The following is a 25,961-nucleotide window of genomic DNA, read 5'->3' as shown; positions in this document are numbered from 1 at the left end:
GGGCGGCAGATTTGAACGGGAGGGGGACAGTACCGGAGGAGAGAGAACCGTTAACAATATCAACTAACAGTGGGGCCAGGAAGCGAAGTTGGGTGGTCAGCAGTTTGGTGGGAATAGGGTCGAGGGAGCAGGAGATGGATCACATGGACAAAATGAGCTCGGACAGGGGTTGAGGGGTCTAGACAAGATCCAGCTAGTTGGGGGGGGGGGGGGGGTGGGGGTGAGGGGAGCGGCAGGGCTGCAACAATCAGTCTCGGTGTCCCCAGGTTAGGGAAGGGTTAACCAGGCAAGGGCATAATCTGACATAGTATAGGCGAGATAAACACACGCCAATCACATTACCTTTCATATTCACAGTAAAAGCCGGTGAGTGATGTCAAATGTTTGTCTGATTTACGCTCCTAGGACGTCTTCCTATGTTAAAGGCGCTGGAGCAATGGGAGATGTTGGTGAGTGATTGGTGGGTTGTGTTACCTGAAGCTGCTCGTCTGTGCTGCGACCCACGCACTCCACTAATCGTTGCTGTACATCCGCCCTTCTCTCCAACAACGCCGCCTCTAACTGCCTCAGCCTCACCTGCGGAGTCAACACAAATCACAAACACCATGGAATGCAAGGGGTTAATGCAAATTGCACTGGTTTATATTCCATCAAACTGTGGACAATCCCACTCCCAGCCCACTTACTGCACAAATCACTCAAATTAATGTTAATCAATCTATCGATGTTAATCCAGCTCCCTCACACTATCACTCAGTAACCCCTCTCCCCCAGCGCCATGTTACTGACTGTATCTCTACTGATTTTAATCCAGCTCCCTCACACTGTCACTCAGTAACCCCTCTCCCCCAGTGCCCTGTGTTACTGACTGTATCTCTACTGATGTTAATCCAGCTCCCTCACACTGTCACTCAGTAACCCCTCTCCCCCAGTGCCCTGTGTTACTGACTGTATCTCTACTGATGTTAATCCAGCTCCCTCACACTATCACTCAGTAACCCCTCTCCCCCAGCGCCCTGTGTTACTGACTGTATCTCTACTGATGTTAATCCAGCTCCCTCACACTGTCACTCAGTAACCCCTCTCCCCCAGCGCCCTGTGTTACTGACTGTATCTCTACTGATGTTAATCCAGCTCCCTCACACTGTCACTCAGTAACCCCTCTCCCCCAGTGCCCTGTGTTACTGACTGTATCTCTACTGATGTTAATCCAGCTCCCTCACACTGTCACTCAGTAACCCCTCTCCCTCAGCGCCCTGTGTTACTGACTGTATCTCTACTGATGTTAATCCAGCTCCCTCACACTGTCACTCAGTAACCCCTCTCCCCCAGCATCCTGTGTAACTGACTGTATCTCTACTGATGTTAATCCAGCTCCCTCACACTGTCACTCAGTATCCCCTCTCCCTCAGCGCCCTGTGTTACTGACTGTATCTCTACTGATGTTAATCCAGCTCCCTCACACTGTCACTCAGTAATCCCTCTCCCCCAGCGCCCTGTGTTACTGACTGTATCTCTATTGATGTTAATCCAGCTCCCTCACACTGTCACTCAGTAACCCCTCTCCCCCAGTGCCCTGTGTTACTGACTGTATCTCTACTGATGTTAATCCAGCTCCCTCACACTGTCACTCAGTAATCCCTCTCCCCCAGCGCCCTGTGTTACTGACTGTATCTCTACTGATGTTAATCCAGCTCCCTCAGTAACCCGTACCAATAGTCTTCTGCTACTTATTATTTAAATAAAATGATTGATGAAATAGTAACAGGCACAGCTCTGTTTAAACGGAGAGGCCTGGTTAAAGGGTCAAGGAGGCCCATAGTGCACAACTGCACCAAGTTTGAAAAAGAGTGAGGCAATATACAAAGGAAATGAGGAAACAATGACTGGGTGACAGCAAGCACAGGTTTTAAATGGCTGTAGAATGTATGAGAAAGGGAGGAGGGAGGGAGGGCAGGGGATGTACAGTTTTCTAGGTGCTTTGTCAGACCGAGTATGAGGTGGTGCGATGAAATGAACAGTGAGGGTCCCGGGTGATGGTAGAGTGCGTTGGACAGAGGATTCTGAACACCCTACGTAAACTTGAGGTCATCCAAAACTCGGCTGCCGGTGTCCTAACTTGCACCAAGTCCCGTTCACCAATCACCTCGCTGACCTACATTGGCTCCCGGTTACGCAGCGCCTTGATTTCAAAATTCTCATCCTTGTTTTCAAATCCCCCCACGGCCTCACCCCTTCCTACCTCTGCAATCTCCCAGCCCCACAACCTCCCCCCCACACCCCCACCAAAGAAATCTGTGCTCCTCTAATTCTGCCCTCTTGAGCATCCTGATTTTAATCACTCAACCATTGGTGGCCGTGCCTTCAGCTGCCTAGGCCCTAAACTAGTGGAATCCCCTCCCTAAACCTCTCCGCCTCTCTTTCCTCCTTTAAGACTCTCCTTAAAACCTACCTCTTTGACCCAGCTTTTGGTCATTTGCCCTAATTTCTCTTTATGTGGCTCGGTGTCAAATTTTATTGTCGTATAATACTCCTGTGAAGCACCTTGGGACATTTTACTACGTTAAAGGCGCTATATAAATATAAGTTGCTTTATTTGCTGTTGTTGTTGTTTTGGAAGAGAAGGATTGTCTATCGGGCAGAAACTTCTTGTATTTCATCCAGGTAAGGGTTTAGAAAAACCAACTCAACACAGGGCCAAACAAACGACTGTTAGCCCAGCAAAATCCACACACAGAGTTCATTCTCTCTCAGTCACAGGAGGTGGGTGTCACTGGTCCATTTATTGATAATCCCTCGTTGCCCTAAGGTGGTGTTGATGGGCCGCCGCCTTGATACAACTGAGGGGCGTTGTAGGCCTGAGCAAGAGTCAATCACACCCGTGCGGAACTGGCCCAGACCATGTAAGGACACCAGGTTTCCATCCCTAAAGGTATTCCCCACACCCCTCACTGTAACACTGATATACCCCAAAGCCCTCACTAACACTGATACATCCCACATCCCTCACTGTAAAATCACTGATATATCCCACACCCCTCACTGTAACACTGATATACCCCACACCCCTCACTAACACTGATATACCCCACACCCCTCACTAACACTGATATACCCCACACCCCTCACTGTAACACACTGATATACCCCACACCCCTCACTGTAAAATCACTGATATACCCCACACCCCTCACTGTAAAATCACTGATATATCCCACACCCCTCACTGTAAAATCACTGATATACCCCACACCCCTCACTGTAAAATCACTGATATACCCCACACCCCTCACTGTAACACTGATATATCCCACACCCCTCACTGTAACACTGATATACACCACACCCCTCACTGTAACACTGATATACACCACACCCCTCACTGTAACACTGATATACCCCACACCCCTCACTGTAACACTGATATATCCCACACCCCTCACTGTAACACTGATATACACCACACCCCTCATTGTAACACTGATATACCCCACACCCCTCACTATAACACTGATATACCCCACACCAAACACTGTAACACACCGATATACCCCACACCCCTCACTGTAACACTGATATACCCCACACCCCTCACAAACAGAATTCCTAGCCACAGCCAAATTGAACACCTCCTAAATCTTCAGAATTTGATGCAACACGACAGTGGGTTTCAGTTCTGAAATGGTCTCCTTTCCGCTGGCACACTCAAGAAGCTCAACACCATCCAGGACAAAGCAGTCCGCTTGATTGGCACCCATCCACCACCCTAAACATTCACTCCCTCCACCACCGGCATACCGTGGCTGCAGTGTGTACCATCTACAAGATGCACTGCAGCAACTCGCCAAGGCTTCTTCAGCAGCACCTCCCAAATCCGCGACCTCTTCCACCTAGAAGGACAAGGGCAGCAAGCGCATGGGAACACCACCACCTCCAAGATCCCCTCCAAGTCACACACCATCCTGACTTGGAAATATATCACCGTTCCTTCATCGTCGCTGGGTCAAAATCCTGGAACTTCCTCTCTAACAGCACTGTGGGAGCACCTTCGCCACACGGACTGCAGCGGTTCAAGAAGGCGGCTCACCACCACCTTCTCCAGGGCAAGGAGGGATGGGCAATAAATGCTGGCCTTGCCAGTGACGTCCACATCCCAGGAACAAATTTAAAAAAACACACACACTCAGGAGTACTAACCCTCTGAAAGCTAGCTTGGTAAAGGAAGTTTGTGAGGGAGCTATGACAACAACAACAGCTTGTATTTATATAGCGCCTTTAACATAGTAAAATGTCCCGAGGAGCTTCACAGGAGCGATTATCCAACAAGATCTGACACTGAGCCACATGAGGAGATATTAAGACAGGTGCTTGGTCAAAGAGGCAGGTTTTAAAAAGCATCTTAAAGAAGGAGAGAGAGGTAAAGAGGCGGAGAGGTTTAGGGAGGGAATTCCAGAGCTTGGGGCCTTGACAACAAACCCCAACCCTCCACCAAATGCACGCACATCTGCCTCGACGCACACACCTGCCAGCAGCCCCTCACCGCAGTGGTGTTGTGCCAAAGCTCTGTGCGCCAGTTCATGCCATACCTGGTAACCAGTGATCTGTCTGGTCCCGGCCCTCAGCGACTCGTCCATCGTGGAGCGGGCCGACTGCAGCAGCTTCAGCCTGCTCTGTAAACTGGCCAGACAGTCCAGGGCCAGGGGGCGGGCCTGGGCCCCGAGTACCTCCGACTGCTCCAGCAGATGCCTCTGCTCACTCAGCTCCCGGCAAACTCTCTCCAGGGCCTCGGCCTGCAACTGGAACACACGACAATCGATCACTTCAATCCCCGCGCTTTCAGCATCAACAACAAACCACTGCGCGAACAGGGTACCCGAGTTCCATCCACCGTCCCTGACTGTCAGCCGTAACTCAGTCGCCTCCGAATCAGAAGGCAGTGGGTTCAAGCCCAACTCCCGGAATTTCAACCCATAATCTAGGCTGACGCTCCAAGGCAGTACTGAGGGAGCGCTGCACTGTCGGAGGGGCAGTACTGAGGGAGCGCTGCACTGTCGGCGGGGCGGTACTGAGGGAGCGCTGCACTGTCGGAGAGGCTGTACTGAGGGAGCGCTGCCCTGTCGGAGGGTCGGTACTGAGGGAGCGCTGCACTGTCGGAGGGGCAGTACTGAGGGAGCGCTGCACTGTCGGAGGGGCAGTACTGAGGGAGCGCTGCACTGTCAGAGGGGCAGTACTGAGGGAGCGTTGCACTGTCGGTGGGGCAGTACTGAGGGAGCGCTGCACTGTCGGAGGGGCAGTACTGAGGGAGCGCGGCACTGTCGGAGGGGCAGTACTGAGGGAGCGTTGCACTGTCGGAGGGGCAGTACTGAGGGAGCGCTGCACTGTCGGAGGGGCGGTACTGAGGGAGCGCTGCACTGTTGGAGAGGCTGTACTGAGGGAGCGCTGCCCTGTCGGAGGGGCGGTACTGAGGGAGCGCTGCACTGTCGGAGGGGCAGTACTGAGGGAGCGCTGCACTGTCGGAGGGGCAGTACTGAGGGAGCGCGGCACTGTCGGAGGGGCAGTACTGAGGGAGCGTTGCACTGTCGGAGGGGGCAGTACTGAGGGAGCGCGGCACTGTCGGAGGGGCAGTACTGAGGGAGCGTTGCACTGTCGGAGGGGCAGTACTGAGGGAGCGCGGCACTGTCGGAGGGGCAGTACTGAGGGAGCGTTGCACTGTCGGAGGGGGCAGTACTGAGGGAGTGCGGCACTGTCGGAGGGGGCAGTACTGAGGGAGCGCTGCACTGCCGGAGGGGCAGTACTGAGGGAGCGCTGCACTGTCGGAGGGGCAGTACTGAGGGAGCACCACAGTGGAGGAGGGGCAGTTCTGAGAGAGTGCTGCGCAGTTTCCTGGCCCGCGCCGTTACCTGGCCCGCGCCGTTACCTGGCCCGCGGTGTTACCCGGCCCATGCCGTTACCTGGTGATGTTGCAGCTGTTGCTCTGCCTCCTCGATGGGTATCGAGCTGTAGGAGCACATTCCCTCCTCCGCAGCATCTAACCAGTGGCTGATCCGGAGGGCAGTATTCTGCATGGCCTCCTCCAATTTTAAGCACGTATCCTCATTAATGTCCCCCTGAGAAACGTAACAGGATAATAAAGTCTGTTAAGAATGCTCGTAATGCTCAAGGTGCAAGGTTTCCTTGGCACCGATTGTCATGGTTCTTCACTTCACCCCACTGCACTCGCTAAAGACAGAGGGCGCAGATTGGTGCTCCACGTTGAAAGCAGGAGCCTCGGCCCCTCAGTTAGGCCTCTCGACCCGAGAAGTACTTTCGGATCAGGGTGGTCAACCCTGCAGCATTGACCTGGACTCGCCAGGAATTGAAGATTAATCTCCAGGGCACTTGCCAGCAAACTGGGTGCAAAATCATAGGGGATTAAACAATTATGTTTTTTTTGCATTTCTTTGAACATTTTTGTTTGGGGGAGGGGGGAAGGGGGGAAAAGGGGGGGAAGGGGAGGGGGTGGGGCGGGGGAGGGGGCGGGAGTGCGGGGCGGGGGAGGGGGCAGGAGCAGGGTGCAGGGCGGGGGAAGCGGTTGGCTGCAGGAGGCCATGTGATGAAACCCCCAGGATTATGACCAGCCAGAGTTGGCAACTCTGCTTCGGGTGCAGGTGCGAGTGGGGGGTCTCTGGCAGGGGAACAGAAGTGACCAGGCATCGATTAAGGGGTCGTCGTCGTACGTGTCTTCATACTGTTCCCTTTGGGGAACTGTATGAAGTGGTGGAAGGATTTCTGGCCGCGATGAACGCTCCTTCCGTGACCGTAACCATCTTCGTACCAGCCATTAGGGTGGTTAGTCCTATGGCGGGAGGGTTTTATGGGCTCCCACAACCCATACGGGGGGGGGGGGCCCACCCGCACCCACAAGTATCCCGCTGGATGTCAACCCAGAATTTAGAGCCGGAGCTCCGACTCCACTTGCCGGCACTGTCTGGAGCGGGATTCGAAACCCTACGCCTTCTGGCCCAGCGGCGGGGATGCTACCGCTACGCCAAAGGCCCACTCCTGATTAAGGGGTGACCTAATTGAGATGTTTAAGACGATTAAAGAATTTGTTAGACTAGATAAAGAGAATCTATTTCCTCTGGTGGGGGTTGTCCAGAACAAGAGGGGCAAAACCCTAAAATTAGAGCCAGGCCGTTCAGGGGTGATGTCAGGAAGCACTTCTTCACACAAAGGGTGGGGGAAATCTGGAACTTTCTCCCCCAAAAAACTGCCGAGGCTGGGGGTCAAATGAAATTTTCAAAACTGGAATTGATAGATTTTTGTTCAGCAAGGGTATTAAGGGGTACAGAACCAAGGCGGGTAGGTGGAGTTAAGATAGAAATCAGCCATGATCTAATTGAATGGTGGAACAGGCTCGAGGGGCTGAATGGCCTCCTCCTGTTTCTATACAGATCAGTCACTCACTTGGGTGCTGAAGGGCCAAGAATAAATGTGTTAAATTTCGTAAACTTGCATTTCCATCTGAGGTTCAGGAGCAGGAGGACGAGGCTGGTGGTGTCTTGGACATCAACCATTTATAAAATAAACTGAGGGCATTCTCACCCTCAGTAACATTTAGAAACTCCCTCTACACTGTCCCATCAAACACTCCCAGGGCAGGTACAGCACGGGTTAGATACAGAGTAAAGCTCCCTCTACACTGTCCCATCGAACACTCCCAGGGCAGGTACAGCACGGGTCAGATACAGAGTAAAGCTCCCTCTACACTGTCCCATCAAACACTCCCAGGGCAGGTACAGCACAGGTTAGATACAGAGTAAAGCTCCCTCTACACTGCCCCATCACACCCTCCCAGGGCAGGTACAGCACGGGTTAGATACAGAGTAAAGCTACCTCTACACTGTCCCATCAAACACTCCCAGGGCAGGTACAGCACGGGTTAGATACAGAGTAAAGCTCCCTCTACACTGCCCCATCACACCCTCCCAGGGCAGGTACAGCACGGGTTAGATATAGAGTAAAGCTCCCTCTACACTGTCCCATCAAACACTCCCAGGGCAGGGACAGCAGGGGTTAGATACAGAGTAAAGCTGCCTCTACACTGTCCCATCAAACACTCCCAGGGCAGGTACAGCACGGGTTAGATACAGAGTAAAGCTGCCTCTACACTGTCCCATCAAACACTCCCAGGGCAGGTACAGCACGGGTTAGATACAGAGTAAAGCTCCCTCTACACTGTCCCATCAAACACTCCCAGTGTGCCATCCATTACTCACGTTGCTCTTTGAGTGAGGCTGCCAATTTGTGCCGATATAGGGATAACAACAACAACTTTTATTTACACAAAAGCAAAATACTGCAGATGCCGGAAATCTGAAATAAAAACAGAAAATGCTGGAAATCCTCAGCAGGTCAGGCAGCATCCGTGGAGAGAGAAACAGAGTTAATGTTTCAGGTCGATGACCTGTCATCGACCTGAAACATAAACTTGTATTTTTTAGCGCCTTTAATGTAGTAAAACGTCTCGAGGCACGTCACAGGAGTGAAAATTTGATGCCAAGCCAGATAAGGAGAAATTAGGGCAGGAGACCAAAAGTTTGGTCAAAGAGTTAGGCTTTAAAGAGTGTCTTAAAGGAGGAGAGAGAGGTGGAGAGGTTTAGGGAGGGAAGTCCAGAAGTGAAGTGCACTCAGTGCTTCTCCTCGAGGAATGAACTGATAGCCAGCAGGGGGAAGAGACCTTCACCCCGTCAACCTGAAGTGGGATCAAGCCCACATCCCAGAGGTGAAAGGTCATGGTGCTAACCGAGAGCGCCACCCAGTTACCCACCTCTCCCTGTGTGACGATGGCGGCTGCCTCTCGCCCCAGCTCTCCGAGCCGAGTCACCCACGAGTTCAGCTCCTCTGCTGCCGGTGGTGGAGCCGATGAAATTCCCTGGACACCGCACAGATTCCCGGCTGTGACCATCACCTGGAAAAACAGCACGGGCACTTCAAAGAACAGAAAGAAAGACTTGCACAACCTCAGGATGTCCCAAAGCGCTTCACAAACAATGACGTACAATTGAAGTGTAGTCATTGTTGTAATGTAGAAAACGCGGCATCCAATTTCTGCACAGCAAGCTCCCAAAACAGCAACGTGATAATGAGCAGATCATCTGTTTTCAGTGATGCTGGTTGAGGGATACATGTTGGCCCAGGAGACTACTTCAAAACAGAGCCATGGGGTTTTTTATGTCCACCTGAGAGGGCAGACAGGGCCTCGGTGTAATATTTCATCTGAAAGATGACACCTCCGACAGTGCAGCACTCCTTCAGTACTGCACTGAAGTGTGAGCTTAGATTATGTGCTCAACTCTCTGGAGTGGGGCTCTGAACCACAACCTTCAGACTCCCAGAAATCCCCCGTGTCTATTAACACACTCCCAGGGATCACCCATCACATTCTATCTTGAAAAGGCTGCATCAGTTTCTCAAAGATAAGCAGTGTAGAAAACATTTTCTTAAAATGCTGCAAAGAATATGCGAGTCGGTCAGCAGGTAGAGAAATCCTAGGAGCTCCGAGACCCCTGGAAGAACCTCGGGGATCCAGGTACCCCAATCCGAGATGGTGTCGGATCGAGTATCTTTCATTAGTACAGAGCTCCCTCTCTTGTTGAACTGGAGTAAGGACATTTGAAAAATCTTCCCGCTAATTCAGGGAACTTCTCACGCAATTACTTAGGAAGGATAGATTGGCCTTGGAGGGAGTGCCGCGTAGGTTTACCAGAATGATACCCGGACTCCAAGGATTAAGTTATGAGGCAAGATTACACAAATTAGGGTTGTATTCCCTAGAATTTAGAAGGTGATCTGATCGAAGTTTTCAGGATATTAAGGGGAACAGATAGGGTGGATAGAGAGAAACTATTTCCGCTGGTTGTGGAGTCTAGGACTGGGGACAGTGTCTAAAAATTAGAGCCAGACCTTTCAGGAGTGAAATCAGGAAACACTACTACACACAAAGGGTGGCAGAAGTTTGTAACTCTCTTCCGCAAACAGCAATTGATGCTAGATCGATTGTTAATTTTAAATCCGAGATTGATAGATTTTTGTTAACCAAAGGTATTAACAGATAAGAACATAAGAAATAGGAGCAGGAGTAGGCCAATCGGCCCCTCGAGCCTGCTCCACCATTCAATAAGATCATGGCTGATCTGATCCTAACCTCAAATCTTCTATCACTCTCCATCCCACCCGAACCCATGTGATCTCCCGGGAGAGGCAAAAAACCAGATAAAGACCCAATGGCCAATTTGGGAGAAAAAAATCTGGGAAATTCCTCTCCGACCCATCTAGGCGATCGAAATTCTTCCAGGAGATCACTCTGTCCCTATATTTTCTACAGTACTTACCTTCTGTAAAGGCGATCTTCACCCCAGCCAGGAACAGGAATAAAACCATCTCCTGAAATCTAACAGAATTAGAACACAGTAGGAGCAGAACAAGGCTACACGGCCCCTGGGCCCACTCCACTACTCACAGGGCCATGACCATTCCGAACCCAGACTCATGTCCAAATTCCTGCCCGCTCCCCGTAACCCTTAATTCCCTTTACTTCTAGGAAACTATCTATTTCTGTTTTAAATTTATTTAATGATGTAGCTTCCACAGCTTTCTGGGGCAGCAAATTCCACAAACCTACCACCCTCTGAGTGAAGAAGTTTCTCCTCATCTCAGTTTTGAATGAGCAGCCCCTTATTTTAAGATTATGCCCCCTAGTTCTAGTTTCACCCATCATTGGGAACATCCTCACCGCATCCACCCGATCAAGCCCCTTCACAATCTTATATGTTTCAATAAGATCGCCTCTCATTCTTCTGAACTCCAATGAGTAGAGTCCCAATCTACTCAACCTCTCCTCATATGACCACCCCCTCATCCCCGGGATTAACCGAGTGAACCTTCTTTGTACTGACTCGAGAGCAAGTATGTCTTTTCTTAAGTATGGACACCAAAACTGTATGCAGTATTCCAGGTGCGGCCTCACCAATACCTTGTACAACTGCAGCAATACCTCCCTGTTTTTATATTCCAACCCCCTAGCAATAAAAGCCAACATTCCATTGGCCTTCTTAATCACTTGCTGCACCTGCATACTAACTTTTTGAGTTTCGTGCACCAGGACCCCCAGATCCCTTTGTACTACAGTACTTTCCAGTTTCTTGCCATTAAGATAATAACTTGCTCGATGATTTTTCCTGCCAAAGTGCATAACCTCACACTTTCCAGTATTGTATTCCATCTGCCAAATCTCTGCCCACTTACTTAGCCTGTCTATGTCCCTTTGCAGGTTTTTTATGTCCTCCTCACTCACTACTTTCCATCCCATCTTTGTATCATCTGCAAACTTTGATATGTTACACTCGGTCCCCTCCTCCAAATCGTTAATATAGATTGTAAAGAGTTGGGGACCCAGCACTGACCCCTGCGGAACACCACTAGTTACTGGTTGCCAATCTGAGAACGAACCATTTATCCCAACTCTCTGCTTTCTGTTAGAGAGCCAATCCTCCACCCACGCCAGAATATTACCCCCAATCCCGTGATTTTTTATCTTGAGCAATAATCTTTTGTGTGGCACCTTGTCAAATGCCTTTTGGAAGTCTAAATACACTACGTCCACTGGTTCCCCTTTATCCACCCTGTATGTTACTTCCTCAAAAAACTCAAGCAAATTTGTCAAACATGACTTCCCCTTCATGAAACCATGCTGAGTTTGCCCCATTAAATTATGTTTATCCAAATGTCCCGTTACTGTCTCCTTAATAATGGACTCTAACATTTTACCAACCACAGATGTTAGGCTAACAGGTCTATAGTTTCCAGCCTTCTGCCTACTACCCTTTTTAAATAAGGGTGTTACATTAGCAGTTTTCCAATCTGCCGGGACCTTTGCTGAGTCCAGTGAGTTTTGGAAAATTATTACCAAAACTCACTGGACTCAGCAAAGGTCCCGGGCCAAAGGCGGGTATATGGAGTTCGGTCACTGATCAGCCATGATCTCATTGAATGGGGGAGCAGGCTCGAGGGGCTGAATGGCCTCCTCCTGTTCCTAGGTTCCAGTCGGGGCTGTATGAGGGGTTTTGATAGTAAATCAGGAGAAACTGTTTCCAGTGGCAGGAGGGTCAATAACCAGATGGCACAGATTTAAAGTAATTGGCAAAAGAACCAGAGGAGAATTTTTTTTACACAGCGAGTTGTTGTCTGGAACGCGCTGCCTGAAAGGGCGGTGGAAGCAGATTCAATAACAACTTTCAAAAGACAACTGGATAAATATGTGAAGGGGGAACATTTGCAGGGCTACGGGAAAAGAGCAGGGGGGAGTGGGACTAATTGGATCGCTCTTTCAAAGAGCTGGCACAGGCACGATGGGCCGAATGGTCTCCTCCTGTGTTGGATGAGTCTCTGATTGCCCCTTACTGCAAGGTGGGACATTTCGATCCCTGCATCAGCGGCCGGCATCCGCTCTGTAGCCAAGGTTTTCAATTTGGTCTATAAACCGAAACAAATATAAGTCGAGCTGAAACGTTGACTGTTTCTCTCTCCACAGATGCTGCCTGACCTGCCGAGTGTTACCAGCATTTTCTGTTTATATTTCAGATTTACAGCATCCGCAGATTTTGCCTTTTCAATTCGGTGCCAAATTAACAACAGCTTTCAGCCAGCGAGCACATACCCAGTGGGCACCGAGCCACCATGGTCCCAGCCGAACCAAGGCTGACATACATGGATCTCGGCGGGTCATAGATCATCACACTTGGCATAGAGAGGAGACTTCGCTCTCAGCAGTCCGAGCTGGATACAACAATATTTATACAGCTCCTTTAACATAGTAAAACATCCCAAGGTGCTTCACAGCAGCGGAATCAGACTAAGACTCGCTACCACAGGGAGTGGTTGAGACAAATAGCAGAGATGCATTTAAGGGGAAGCTGGATAAATACATGAAGGAGAAAGGAAGAGAAAGATATGTCGATAGGGTGAGATGAGGTAGAATGGGAGGAGGCGCATGTGGAGCATAAACACTGGCAAGGACCAGTTGGGCTGAAGGGCCTGTTTCTGTGCTGTAAAATTCACTGTAAAACAAAATTGACACCGAGTCACATTATAAGGAGATATTAGGACAGGTGACCAAAAGCTTGGTCAAAGAGGTAAGTTTTAAGGAGCGTCTTAAAGGAGGGGAGAGAGGTAGAGAGGTTTAGGGAGGGAATGCTAGAAATAAGGGCCTAAGCAGCTGGAGGCACGGCCACCAATGCTGGAGCGATAAAAATTATCCCCCATTTTATCCCCCAAGCAAGAGGCCAGAATTGGGGGAGCGCAGCGATCTCGGAGGGTTGTAGGTTACAGAGATAGGAAGGGGCGAGGCCTTCGAGGGATTTGAAAACAAGGATGAGAGGCATTGCCGAACCGGGAGCCAATATAAATCAGCGAGCACATGGGTGACGGGTGAACGGCACTTGATGCGAGTTAGGATACTCCTGGCTGGCCTCCCACATTCCAATCTACATAAACTTGAGCTCATCCAAAACTCTGCTGCCTGTGTCCTAACTCGCACCAAGTCCCGTTCACCCATCACCCCTGTGCTCGCTGACCTACATTGGTTCCCGGTTAAGCAGCGCCTCGATTTCAAAATTCTCAGCCTTGTTTTCAAATTCCTCCATGGTCTCACCCCTCCCTATCTCTGTAATCTCCTCCAGCCCCCCCACCCCCCACCCAGAGATATCTGCACTCCTCTAATTCTGCCCTCTTGAGGATCCCTGATTATAATCGCTCAACCTTTGGTGGCCGTGCCTTCTGTTGCCTGGGCCCTAATTCCCTGCCTAAACCTCTCCGCCTCTCTACCTCTCCTTCCTCCTTTAAGACGCTCCTTAAAACCTACCTCTTTGACCAAGCTTTTGGTCACCTGTCCTAATTTATCCTTATGTGGATCGGTGTCAAATTTTTTGTCTTAAAATACTCCTGTGCAGCCCCTTGGGACTTTTTACTACGTTAAAGGCACTATATAAATACAAGTTGTTGTTGATGATACGGGCAGCAGGGTTTTGGATGAGCTCGAGTTTAAGGAGGGTGCAAGGTGGGAGGCCGGCCAGAGTCTAGAGGTAACAAATGCATGAATGAGAGTTTCAGCAGCAGATAAGCTGAGACGGGGCAGAGATGGGTGATGTTATGGAGGTGGCGATCTTGGTGACGGAGAGGATATGGGGTCGGAAGCTCAGCTCAGGGTCAAATAGGACGGCGAGGTTATGAAAGGTCTGGTTCCGATATAAAGGGGTCAGTGTGCCACCCAGTCCCGTCAGAACGCAGGCCTCTCAGTGAGGAACCGGTGTCTCTCTATTTTTATTTCGAGGCGGTGGGAAGTACTGACCTGCGACCCGAGGCCTTGCCGAAGAGACTCTTCCAGAAGCCTGAGGCGCCCCTCCGTCTCCCGCTGGAGGTGCCGCCAGTTCGCGGCCACCTGATCGCTGGTCGCGGGCACCTCGCCCGGAGCTCGCCGGTCCGTCGGCATCGCGTCCCCGAGCGCGAGAAGGTCTCCAGAATCTCTGCGTCACAGACAGACACGGTTACTCCGAAGCAATTCCTCCCTCCGCACCCCCACCCCACCCCGAAGGCACCCTCTTCTTTTGGGGTTGGAGGTCCTGCATCCACCCGCTACTTCAGTCTTTTTAAACAGGCGAGCCCAGATGGCGGACATGGTGGGTCATTCAACCATGGGGAGCATCACCCCCTCCCAGTCCTGTCCCTGGATAGTGAGCGCACCCCTTTTTGAGTAAATAGTATTTACAGCACAGAAACAGGCCATTCGGCCCAACTGGTCCGTGACAGTGTTTATGCTCCACATGAGCCTCCTCCCACACACTCTTCATCTCACCCCATCTATTCCTTTCTCCCTCATGTGTTTATCTAGCTTCCCTTTAAATGCATCTATACTATTCGCTTCAACCACTCCCTGTGGGAGCGAGTTCCACATTCTCACCACTCTCTGGGTAAAGAAGTTTCTCCTGAATTCCCTATTGGATTTATTAGTGACTATCTTATATTTATGGCCCCTAGTTCTGGTCTCCCCCACAAGTGGAAACATCTTCTCTATGTCTACCCTATCGAACCCCTTCATAATCTTAAAGACCTTTATCAGGAATCCTCAGTCTTCCCTTTTTCTCAAGAAAAGAGCCCCAGCCTGTTCAGGGGGAGTCGCTGGGTACAGACAGTCTGGGACCCTGGCTCCTCGCACCCCTCCGAATCCAGGGGCACTGAGACAATAGTAACTCCCTGAACTGCTGAGCCTGCTGGGATCAGCCCCCACACCTTGCCCCACCTCCCCCCTGGACCATTTGGCGCAGTACCCCACTGGACGGACGGTGCGTTTACCAGTCGGGGGTGGGGGGGGAGCTCTCTCTCTTTGAATTGATTTTCTCTCCTTTCCTCCCCCCACCCCTTCTTCCTGCTGCCCCCGCCCCCTCACTCCTCACAGTCACAAACAATTCCCAGCTACCGGGGCAGACAGACTCCCCCCCACCCCGAGCCTTCGCATCTTGCCGTGAGGAGTCATGCAGAGGCAGCCCAGAGATGGCTCCCGCTCTGCACCTCCCTCCCTGTGATAAGGTCCCTTGACCTCGCTTAGTAAATTTCAGTGTGCCTCGATCAATTGTGTCCGTGCTCCGCCAACCTCCTGTCATTTTTGAGGGGGTGCTTTTTATACACAGAGAACAGTCATTCTGAACGCCATCAGTCAGGCCATTTCGAGCAAAGGTATGGAGCCCTCCCATAGGATCGTTGAGTCCACTCAGTCAGTGAGTGGCCCGTACAGTCCCAGGAATCCCAATCTCGTTCCCCCAGCCCCTCCCAATCACAGTCACAGCAGCAGTTACTGTGCTGTAATGGGACTCGGTGCCACTGGGTTAGGGAGGTGAAAATCAGCCAGGGATTCCGCTCCTGGTCGCTAACTGCCCCGTACTATCTCATCCCCATCTTTCATGCTAGTGCTGGCGGACTATTCCGCTGTTGAGGGCGTCACAGCAGTGCCCGAACCATCACCTGTGGACTCACGCGAAGGGATCACTGGCTGATTTCCCTAACCCAGGGCCACTGAGGCCAGTTACAATGCCTCCCCACCCAACACTGCTGAAAGAGCCCCCTCGGATATGGCAAAATGGCGCCTCGTCGCCACTGACTGCGCGCTGTCGATTAAAGTGACGGCAAACCGGGTGTGACTTCCCCTGCAATAACAACAGCGTTCCGAGCTGACTCAGTTTTTGAACCGGAGCTGTTCCCCTCCCACCCCCCACCCGCCGGGGCCAACCACAAAAGGGTTGCAGGTTTAGTGTTCATTGTCGCAGGTCACCCCAGGTCGAGACTTGGGTGTTTCCACGCCTGGCACATCTGGCCCAGCTGCAGATCGAACAGTAACATCTGCCTCGAAGGCGCATTCCAAAACACATTCTTTGGAAAATATATATATACTTTTTTAAAAACATGTTTAAATCAAAGAGCTGTCTACATCTGCTTCCACCCAGCCGGCAATTCCTGCTACTCGCTGACAGACTACCCACAGAACAAAGGTTTCCCCATCCCACACACACAGACCTCCCTTATCCACAGTGAGGCCTTCATCACAAGGGGGCTGGATTACAAAGGGGTAGAAGTGATGTTACCAGTTATACGGAGCCTTGGTCAGACCCCATCTGGAGGAACTGTGTTCATTTCTGGTCCCCGCACCTCGGCAAGGATAGATTGGCCTTGGAGGGGGGGGCAGCGCAGATTCACCAGAATGATGCCGGGACTAAAAGGGTTCAATTTTGAGGACAGGCTTCGTAAACTAGGCTTGTATACCATTGAGTTTAGAAGATTAAGAGGTGGTCTAATTGAGGTGTTTAAGATGATTAAAGGAGTTGACAGGGTAGAGAGAGAGAAACTGTTTCCTCTGGTGGGGGGGAGTCCAGAACATAATAGAACATAAGAAGTAGGAGCAGGAGTAGGCCATATGGCCCCTCGGGCCTGCTCCGCCATTCAATAGGATCATGGCTGATCCGAACCTAGACTCACGTCCACTTCCCTGCCCTCTCCCTGTAACCCCTAATTCCCTTACCTGCTAGGAAACTGTCTAGCTCCGTTTTAAATTTATTTAATGTTGCAGCTTCCACAGCTCTCTGGGGTAGCAAATTCCATAGATTTACTACCCTCTGAGTGAAGAAGTTTCTCCTCATCTCAGTTTTGAAAGGGCAGCCCCTTATTCTAAGATTATGCCCCCTAGTTCTAGTCTCACCCATCAGTGGAAACATCCTCACCGCATCCACCCGATCAAGCCCCCTCACAATCTTATATGTTTCGATAAGATCGCCTCTCATTCTTCTGAACTCCAATGAGTAGAAGCCCAACCTACTCAACCTTTCCTCATACGCCAACCCCCTCATCTCCAGAATCAACCGAGCGAACCTTCTCTGAACCGCCTCGAGAGCAAGTATATCTTTTCTTAAATATGGAAACCAAAACTGCACGCAGTATTCCAGGTGTGGCCTCACCAATACCCTGTATAACTGCAGCAAGACTTCCCTGTTTTTATACTCCATCCCCCTTGCAATAAAAGCCAAGATTCCATTGGCCTTCCTGATCACCTGCTGCACCTGCATACTAACTTTTTGTGTTTCATGCACCAGGACCCCCAGATCCCTTTGTACTGCAGCACTTTGCAGTTTCTCTCCATTTAGATAATAACTTGCTCTTCGATTTTTTCTGCCAAAGTGCATAACCTCACACTTTCCAATATTATATTCCATCTGCCAAATCTCTGCCCACTCACTTAGCCTGTCTATGTCCTTTTGCAAGTTTTTTATGTCCTCCTCACTCACTGCTTTCCCTCCCATCTTTGTATCGTTGGCAAACTTGGATATGTTGCACTTGGTCCCTTCCTCCAAATCATTAATATAGATTGTAAAGAGTTGGGGTCCCAGCACTGACACCTGCGGAACACCACTAGTTACTGATTGCCAGCCCGAGAACGAACCATTTATCCCAACTCTTTGTTTTCTGTTAGAGAGCCAATCTTCCACCCATGCCAGTATATTACCCCCAATCCCATGATTTCTTATCTTGATCAGTAATCTTTTGTGTGGAGCCTTGTCAAATGCCTTTTGGAAGTCCAAATACACTACATCCACTGGTTCCCCTTTATCCACCCTGTATGTTACATCCTCAAAGAATTCGAGCAAATTTGTCAAACATGATTTCCCTTTCATAAAACCATGCTGACTCTGTCCTATTAAATTATGTTTATCCAAATGCTCTGTTACTGTTTCCTTAATAATGGACTCCAACATTTTACCAAACACAGGTGTTAGGCTAACTGGTCTATAGTTTCCAGCTTTTTGTCCACTTCCCTTCTTAAATAAGGGTGTTACATTAGCAGTTTTCCAATCTGCCGGGACCTTTCCTGAGTCCAGGGAGTTTTGGAAAATAATCACCAATGCATCCACAATCCCTGCCGCTACTTCTCTCAAGACCCTAGGATGCAGGCCATCAGGTCCGGGGGATTTATCCGCCTTAAGTCCCATTATTTTACCGAGAACCACCTCCTTAGTGATTTTAATCGTGTTTAGCTCCTCCACCCCCCATTGCCCCCTGTTTGTCCAGTGTTGGGATATTTTTAGTGTCCTCTACTGTAAAGACTGATACAAAATATTTGTTCAGCGTCTTTGCCATCTCCATGTTACCCACCACTAGTTTCCCGGTCTCATCCTCTAAGGGACCAACGTTCACTTTAGCCACCCTTTTTCTTTTTATATAGCTATAGAAACTCGTGCTATCTGTTTTTATATTTTTTGCTAGTTTACTTTCATAATCTATCTTCCCTTTCTTAATTAATCTTTTAGTTATTCTTTGCTGGCTTTTAAATGTTTCCCAATCTTCTATCCTCCCATTCGATTTGGCTACTTTATATGCCCTTCTTTTCAGTCGGATACTATCCTTTATTACTTTACTAAGCCACGGATGGCTGTCTTTTCTTTTACTCCCCTTTTTCCTCAGTGGAATATATTTTTCTTGAAAGATGTGAAATATCTCCTTGAATGTAGACCACTGCTCTTGTACCGTCTTACACTTTAATCTGTTTTCCCAGTCCACTTTAGTCAATTCTACTCTCATACCTTCATAGTCTCCTTTATTTAAGCTCAGTACGCTGGTTTGAGATCCAACTCTCTCACCCTCAAACTGAATTTGGAATTCAACCATATTATGGTCACTCATTCCAAGGGGATCCTTTACTAGGACATTTTTTATTAATCCTGTCTCATTACACAGGACCAGATCTAAGATTGCCTGCCCCCTGGTTGGTTCAGTTACATACTGCTCAAGGAACCCGTCCCTAACACACTCTATGAACTCTTCCTCAAGGCTGCCATGCCCAATTTGATTAGTCCAGAACAAGGGGACATAACCTTAAAATTAGAGCCAGGCCATTTAGGAGTGATGTCAGGAAGCACCTCTTCACACAAAGGGTAGTGTAAATAGAAACACAGAAGATAGGAGCAGGGGTCGGCCCCTCGAGCCTGCTCCGCCATTCAATACGATCGTGGCTGATCATCCAAACTCAGTACCCTGTCCCTGCCTTCTCCCCATATCCCTTGATCCCCTTAGCCTGAAGAAATATATCTAACTCCTTCTTGAATATATTTAATGAATTAGCCTCAACTGCGTTCTGTGGTAGAGAATTCCACAGGTTCACCACTCTCTGGGTGAAGAAATTCCTCTTCATCTCTGTCCTAAATGGCTTACCCCTTATCCTTAGACTGTGACCCCTGGTTCTGGACTCCCCCGCCATTGGGAACATCCTTCCTGCATCTAGTCTGTCTAGTCCTGTTAGAATTTTATAAGTTTCAATGAGATCCCCTCTCATTCTTCTAAACTCCAGCGAGTACAAGCCCAATCGACCCAATCTCTCCTCATACGTCATTCCTGCCATCCCAGGTATCAGTCTGGTGAATCTTCGCTGCACTCCCTCCACGGCAAGAACATCCTTCCTCAGATAAGGCGACCAAAACTGCACACAACATTCACCAAGGCCCTGTACAACTGCAGCAAGACATCCTTGTTCCTGTACTCAAACCTTCTCGCTACGAAGGCCCACATACCATTTGCCTTCTTAACCGCCTGCTGCACCTGCATGCTTACCTTCAGCGACTGGTGCACAAGGACACCCAGGTCTTGTTGCACTTCCCCTTCTCCCAATCTATTGCCGTTCAGATAATAATCTGCCTTCCTGTTTTTGCCACCAAAGTGGATAACCTCGCATTTATCCACATTATACTGCATCTGCCATGCATCTGCCCAATCACCCAACCTGTCCAAATCGTACTGGAGTTTCTCGGCATCCTCCTCACAGCAGACACGCCCACCCAGCTTTGTGTCAGAAATCTGGAACTCTCCCAAACAGCTGTTGAGGCGGGGGGTCAATTGACAGTTTCAGAACTGGGATTGATAGATCTTTGTTAGGCAACGGTATTAGGAGTTGTGGAAGCAAGGAGGGTAGATGGAGTTAAGATACAGATCAGCCATGATCCAATCGAATGGAGGAAGAGGCTCGAGGGGCTGAATGGCCTCCTCCTGTTCCTATGGCCCGGCTTTTAGTCCGTTCCCAGGGCAGTGTTTAGAGCCTTCTGAACAGGAGACCAGCCCCCACCAAGAGAGCTTTCTGAACAGGAGACCAACCCCCACCAAGAGATCAGCCCCACCAACAGAGCTTTCTGAACAGGAGACCAACCCCCACCAAGAGATCAGCCCCACCAACAGAGCTTTCTGAACAGGAGACCAGCCCCCACCAAGACATCAGCCCCACCAACAGAGCTTTCTGAACAGGAGACCAGCCCCCACCAAGAGATCAGCCCCACCAATAGAGCTTTCTGAACAGGAGACCAACCCCCACCAAGAGATCAGCCCCACCAACAGAGCTTTCTGAACAGGAGACCAGCCCCCACCAAGAGATCAGCCCCACCAACAGAGCTTTCTGAACAGGAGACCAACCCCCACCAAGAGATCAGCCTCACCAACAGAGCTTTCTGAACAGGAGACCAGCCCCACCAAGAGATCAGCCCCACCAACAGAGCTTTCTGAACAGGAGACCAGCCCCCACCAAGAGATCAGCCCCACCAATAGAGCTTTCTGAACAGGAGACCAACCCCCACCAAGAGATCAGCCCCACCAACAGAGCTTTCTGAACAGGAGACCAGCCCCCACCAAGAGATCAGCCCCACCAACAGAGCTTTCTGAACAGGAGACCAACCCCCACCAAGAGATCAGCCTCACCAACAGAGCTTTCTGAACAGGAGACCAGCCCCACCAAGAGATCAGCCCCACCAACAGAGCTTTCTGAACAGGAGACCAGCCCCACCAAGAGATCAGCCCCACCAACAGAGCTTTCTGAACAGGAGACCAACCCCCACCAAGAGATCAGCCCCACCAACAGAGCTTTCTGAACAGGAGACCAGCCCCCACCAAGACATCAGCCCCACCAATAGAGCCTTCTGAACAGGAGACCAGCCCCCACCAAGACATCAGCCTCACCAACAGAGCTTTCTGAACAGGAGACCAGCCCCCACCAAGAGATCCCACTGAATGGGAGACCAGCCCACCCACTAGTAGAGCGATCGGCCCCTCTGACTGGGAGTCCAATAGATGAATACAGAATTCCCAGCCTGTCCAATGCAGGAACCTGTCTGTGTTAAGTGAGGTGTCACTGTGCTGGCGAATACCTCGAGGAGTAGTGAGTTGGGTCCTGCTCCTCTCCATCCGGGCTCTGCTGGTTTTGATGCCACATCCTCTCAGCGTGCAGGGCGATGTACTCGGTGAGGTGTTTGTGTTCCATCAGCTCCACCTCCAGCTCCTAGAGATCACACAGCGATACATTACCCTCTGGGAAAAGGGGGAACAGAACATTCTACAGACATCCGAGTACCTATTCGGTCAACTGATTATTAAAATGATAAAGCCAGCAGGTCACTCACTGCAAGCGCGCGTTCCATTTTGCTTTCAGAGGTAGGTTTCAAAGCGTGCTCTTACCAAGCTGGCGCAGGGAGCTCAGTTGGTGAATCCCAGCCAAGTTCCTGCACAGTCCTGGCTTCATGGAGAGTTAAACAGCACTGGCAACAAAACTAACTGTACAGAACCTGAACTCTTTGACCCTGCGTTTAATCTACACTAAAAGCGCTCTCTCCGACCTCACTCCCTCACACATCCCAGCTGTGTCAGCCATGGCTCAGTGGGTCGCACTCTCGCCTTGGAGTCAGGAGGTCGTGGGTTCAAGTCCCACTCCAGAGACTTGAGCACATAATCCAAGCCGACAGTCCCTGTGCAGCGCTGAGGGAGTGCTGCACTGTCGGAGATGCCATTTTCAGGCCAAGTCTGTCCTCTCAAAAACAGGCCTTGGTTTAACATCCAAGTCAAAAGAAGGCACCTCTGACCATGTAGCACTCTCTCAGCACTTCCCCTTTGACAGTGCAGCACTCCCTCAGTACTGACCCTCCGACAGTGCAGCGCTCCCTCAGTACTGACCCTCCGACAGTGCAGCGCTCCCTCAGTACTGCCCCTCCGACAGTGCAGCGCTCCCTCAGTACTGCTCCTCCGACAGTGCAGCGTTCCCTCAGTACTGCCCCTCCGACAGTGCAGCGCTCCCTCAGTACTGCCCCCTCCGACAGTGCAGCACTCCCTCAGTACTGCCCCTCTGACAGTGCAGCGCTCCCTCAGTACTGACCCTCCGACAGTGCAGCACTCCCTCAGTACTGCCCCTCCGACAGTGCGGCGCTCCCTCAGTACTGCCCCTCCGACAGTGCGGCGCTCCCTCAGTACTGCTCCTCCAAGGCCAATCAGGGTGAGAGCAGCCCCTGGGATTCACGTACCTGGCCACAGGTTCCAGTGGCTAGTAGTGATGGTAGGCCTGCTAAATAGCTAGTCTGAGAGACTAATTACATAGAATGGCATAGAATGGAGAGGCTATGCAGCCCAACTGGTCTATGCTGGTGTTTATGCTCCACACGAGCCTCCTCCCACCCGACTTCATCTAAGCCTATCAGCATATCCTTCTATTCCTTTCTCCCTCATGGGGGGATTGTCCTATGAGGAGAGATTGAGTAGACTAGGCCTATATTCTCTGGAGTTTAGAAGAATGAGAGGTGATCTCATTGAAACATACAACATTCTTACAGGGCTTGGCAGGGTAGATGAAGGGAGGATGTTTCCCCTGGCTGAGGAGTCTGGAACCAGGGGTCACAGACTCAGAATAAGGGGTCGGCCATTTAGGACTGAGATGAGGAGAAATTTCTTCACTCAGAGGGTGGTGAATCTTTGGAATTCTCTACCCCAGAGGGCTGTGGAGGCTCAGTCGTTGAGTATATTCAAGACAGAGATCGATGGATTTTTGGATATTAAGGGAATCGAGGGATATGGGGATAGTGCAGGAAAGTGGAGATGAGGTAGAAGATCAGCCATGATCTTATTGAATGGCGGAGCAGGCTCGAGGGGCCGAATGGCTGACTCCTGCTCCTATTTCTTATGTTCTTATGTTTATCTAGTTTCCCCGTAAATACATCTATAGTACGTGCCTCAACCACTCCTTGTGGTAGCAAGTTCCACATTCTCACCACACTCTGGGTAAAGACGTTTCTCCTGAATTCCCTATTGGATTTATTAGTGACTATCTTATTTTGATGGTCCATAGCTCTGGTCTCCCCTGCAAGTGGAAACATTTTCTCTATGTCTACCCTATCAAACCCCTTCATAATCTTAAAGACCTCAGGTCAGTCCTCAGCCTTCTCTTTTCTAAAGAAGAGCCCCAGCCTGTTCAGTCTTTCTTGAAAGTTATAACCTCTCAGTTGTGGCATCATCCTTGTAAATATTTTTGTGCATCTTCTCCAGTGCCTCTGTCTCCTTTGCATAATATGGAGACCAGGACTGTGCACAGTGCAATTACCTTCTGTTGCTGCAGGCTGTCTTGTCTTGTGAGCCTGGGTTTGGTAGCGGGCAAGATTGGCTGAACAGTCGGCAGCTGAAGGTAGAAGGTCCCGTCAGTTTGTGCGATCTCCTTGGCATGTGCCTCCTGTGTCGAGTGAGCAAATGGTTAGGATCGGACACACATACCATCAGCAGAACCAACAAATCTGCAGGAATCTCTTGATATGGAATCATTCTGCATCAGGATAGAGGTAACGCCCATTGAACGTTGTGTGGAAGATGATGATGAACAAGCTCCCAGGGTCTTAACATAGAAACATAGAAGATAGGAGCAGGAGTAGGCCATTCGGCCCCTCGAGCCTGCTCCGTCATTCAATGAGATCATGGCTGATCATCCAAATTCAGTACCCTGTCCCTGCCTTCTCCCCATATCCCTTGATCCCCTTAGCCTTAAGAAATATATCTAACTCCTTCTTGAATATATTTAATGAATTGGCCTCAACTGTCTTCTGTGGTAGAGAATTCCACAGGTTCACCACTCTCGGTGAAGAAATTCCTCCTCATCTCAGCCCTAAATGGGTTACCCCTTATCCTTAGACTGTGACCCCTGGTTCTGGACTCCCCCGCCATCGGGAACATCCTTCCTGCATCTAGTCTGTCTAGTCCTGTTAGAATTTTATAAGTTTCGATGAGATCCCCTCTCATTCTTCTAAACTCTAGCGAGTATAAGCCTAATCGAGCCAATCTCTCCTCATATGTCATTCCTGCCATCCCAGGTATCAGTCTGGTGAATCTTCGCTGCACTCTCTCCATGGCAAGAACATCCTTCCTCAGATAGGGCGACCAAAACTGCACACAATACTCAAGATGTGGTCTCACCAAGGCCCTGTACAGCTACAACTATCGTGCCAATGTTACAATGTTTGGACCCTCGTTGATATTTCTTGTAATCCCTCCGCAATCATAGAATCTTACAGCACAGAGGGAGGCCATTCGGCCCATCGTGCCTGGGCCGCCTTTTTGCAAGAGCTATCCAATTAACCCCACTTCCCTGCTCTTTCCCCCACTCCCCTGCTCTTTCCCCCACTCCCCTGCTCTTTCCCCCACTCCCTGCAACTCTTTCCTTTTCAAGTATTTATCCAATTCCCTGTGGAAAGTTACTGTTGAATCTGCTTCCACCACCCATTCAGGCAGCGCATTCCAGATCACAACAACTTGCTGCATTAAAAAAAATGTCTCCTCATCTCCCCTCTGGTTGTTTTGCCAATTATCTTAAATCTGTGTCCTTTGGTTACTGACCCTTCTGCCACTGGAAACTGTTGCTTCTCTAGTCTCGCCACATAATTGAAGTCCCTCATCCCTGGTACCATCCTACTAAATCTCCTCTGGACCCTCTCCAAGGTCTTGACATCCTTTCTAAATTGTGGGGCTCAAAATTGAACACAATACCCCAGCTGATGTCTAACCAGTGATTTATAACAGTTTAGCATAACTTCCTTGCTTTTGTACTCTATGCCTCTACTTATAAAGCCAGATTAAATGGGTGGGTAGAGTCCGTGATAGGGGAGAGTGTACATGGGCTGTGGGAGGAGATTAAATGGGTGGGTAGAGTCCGTGATAGGGGAGAGTGTACATGGGCTGTGGGAGGAGATTAAATGGGTGGGTAGAGTCTGTGATAGGGGAGAGTGTACATGGGCTGTGGGAGGAGATTAAATGGGTGGGTAGAGTCCGTGATAGGGGAGAGTGTACATGGGCTGTAGGAGGAGATTAAATGGGTGGGTAGAGTCTGTGATAGGGGAGAGTGTACATGGGCTGTGGGAGGAGATTAAATGGGTGGGTAGAGTCTGTGATAGGGGAGAGTGTACATGGGCTGTGGGAGGAGATTAAATGGGTGGGTAGAGTCTGTGATAGGGGAGAGCGTACATGGGCTGTGGGAGGAGATTGAATGGGTGGGTAGAGTCCGTGATAGGGGAGAGTGTACATGGGCTGTGGGAGGAGATTAAATGGGT

The 25,961-nt window shown here is 50.1% G+C and overlaps 1 protein-coding gene across 1 annotated transcript in view; it reads right to left on the bottom strand.

The window, feature by feature from the left end:
* Positions 1–25,961, bottom strand: part of LOC147109011 (uncharacterized) — a 552,618-nt gene that overhangs the window by 205,227 nt on the left and 321,430 nt on the right. The window contains exons 44-50 of the mRNA XM_086002569.1: positions 23,972–24,097; positions 21,759–21,889; positions 14,387–14,561; positions 8,810–8,950; positions 5,952–6,107; positions 4,587–4,796; positions 475–576 (exon numbers count right to left, since the gene is read on the bottom strand). Of these exons, the coding sequence (XP_085858695.1) occupies positions 475–576; positions 4,587–4,796; positions 5,952–6,107; positions 8,810–8,950; positions 14,387–14,561; positions 21,759–21,889; positions 23,972–24,097 (1,041 nt within the window). The remainder of the gene's footprint in view (positions 1–474; positions 577–4,586; positions 4,797–5,951; positions 6,108–8,809; positions 8,951–14,386; positions 14,562–21,758; positions 21,890–23,971; positions 24,098–25,961) is intronic.

This window comes from Somniosus microcephalus, chromosome 12 (genome assembly GCF_052327205.1).
Source record: "Somniosus microcephalus isolate GS21.2 chromosome 12, FLI_Smic_1.0, whole genome shotgun sequence".
NCBI lineage: Eukaryota > Metazoa > Chordata > Chondrichthyes > Squaliformes > Somniosidae > Somniosus > Somniosus microcephalus.
The sequence above is the reverse complement of the archived record's forward strand: the minus strand, read 5'-3'. Positions and strand labels throughout refer to the sequence as shown.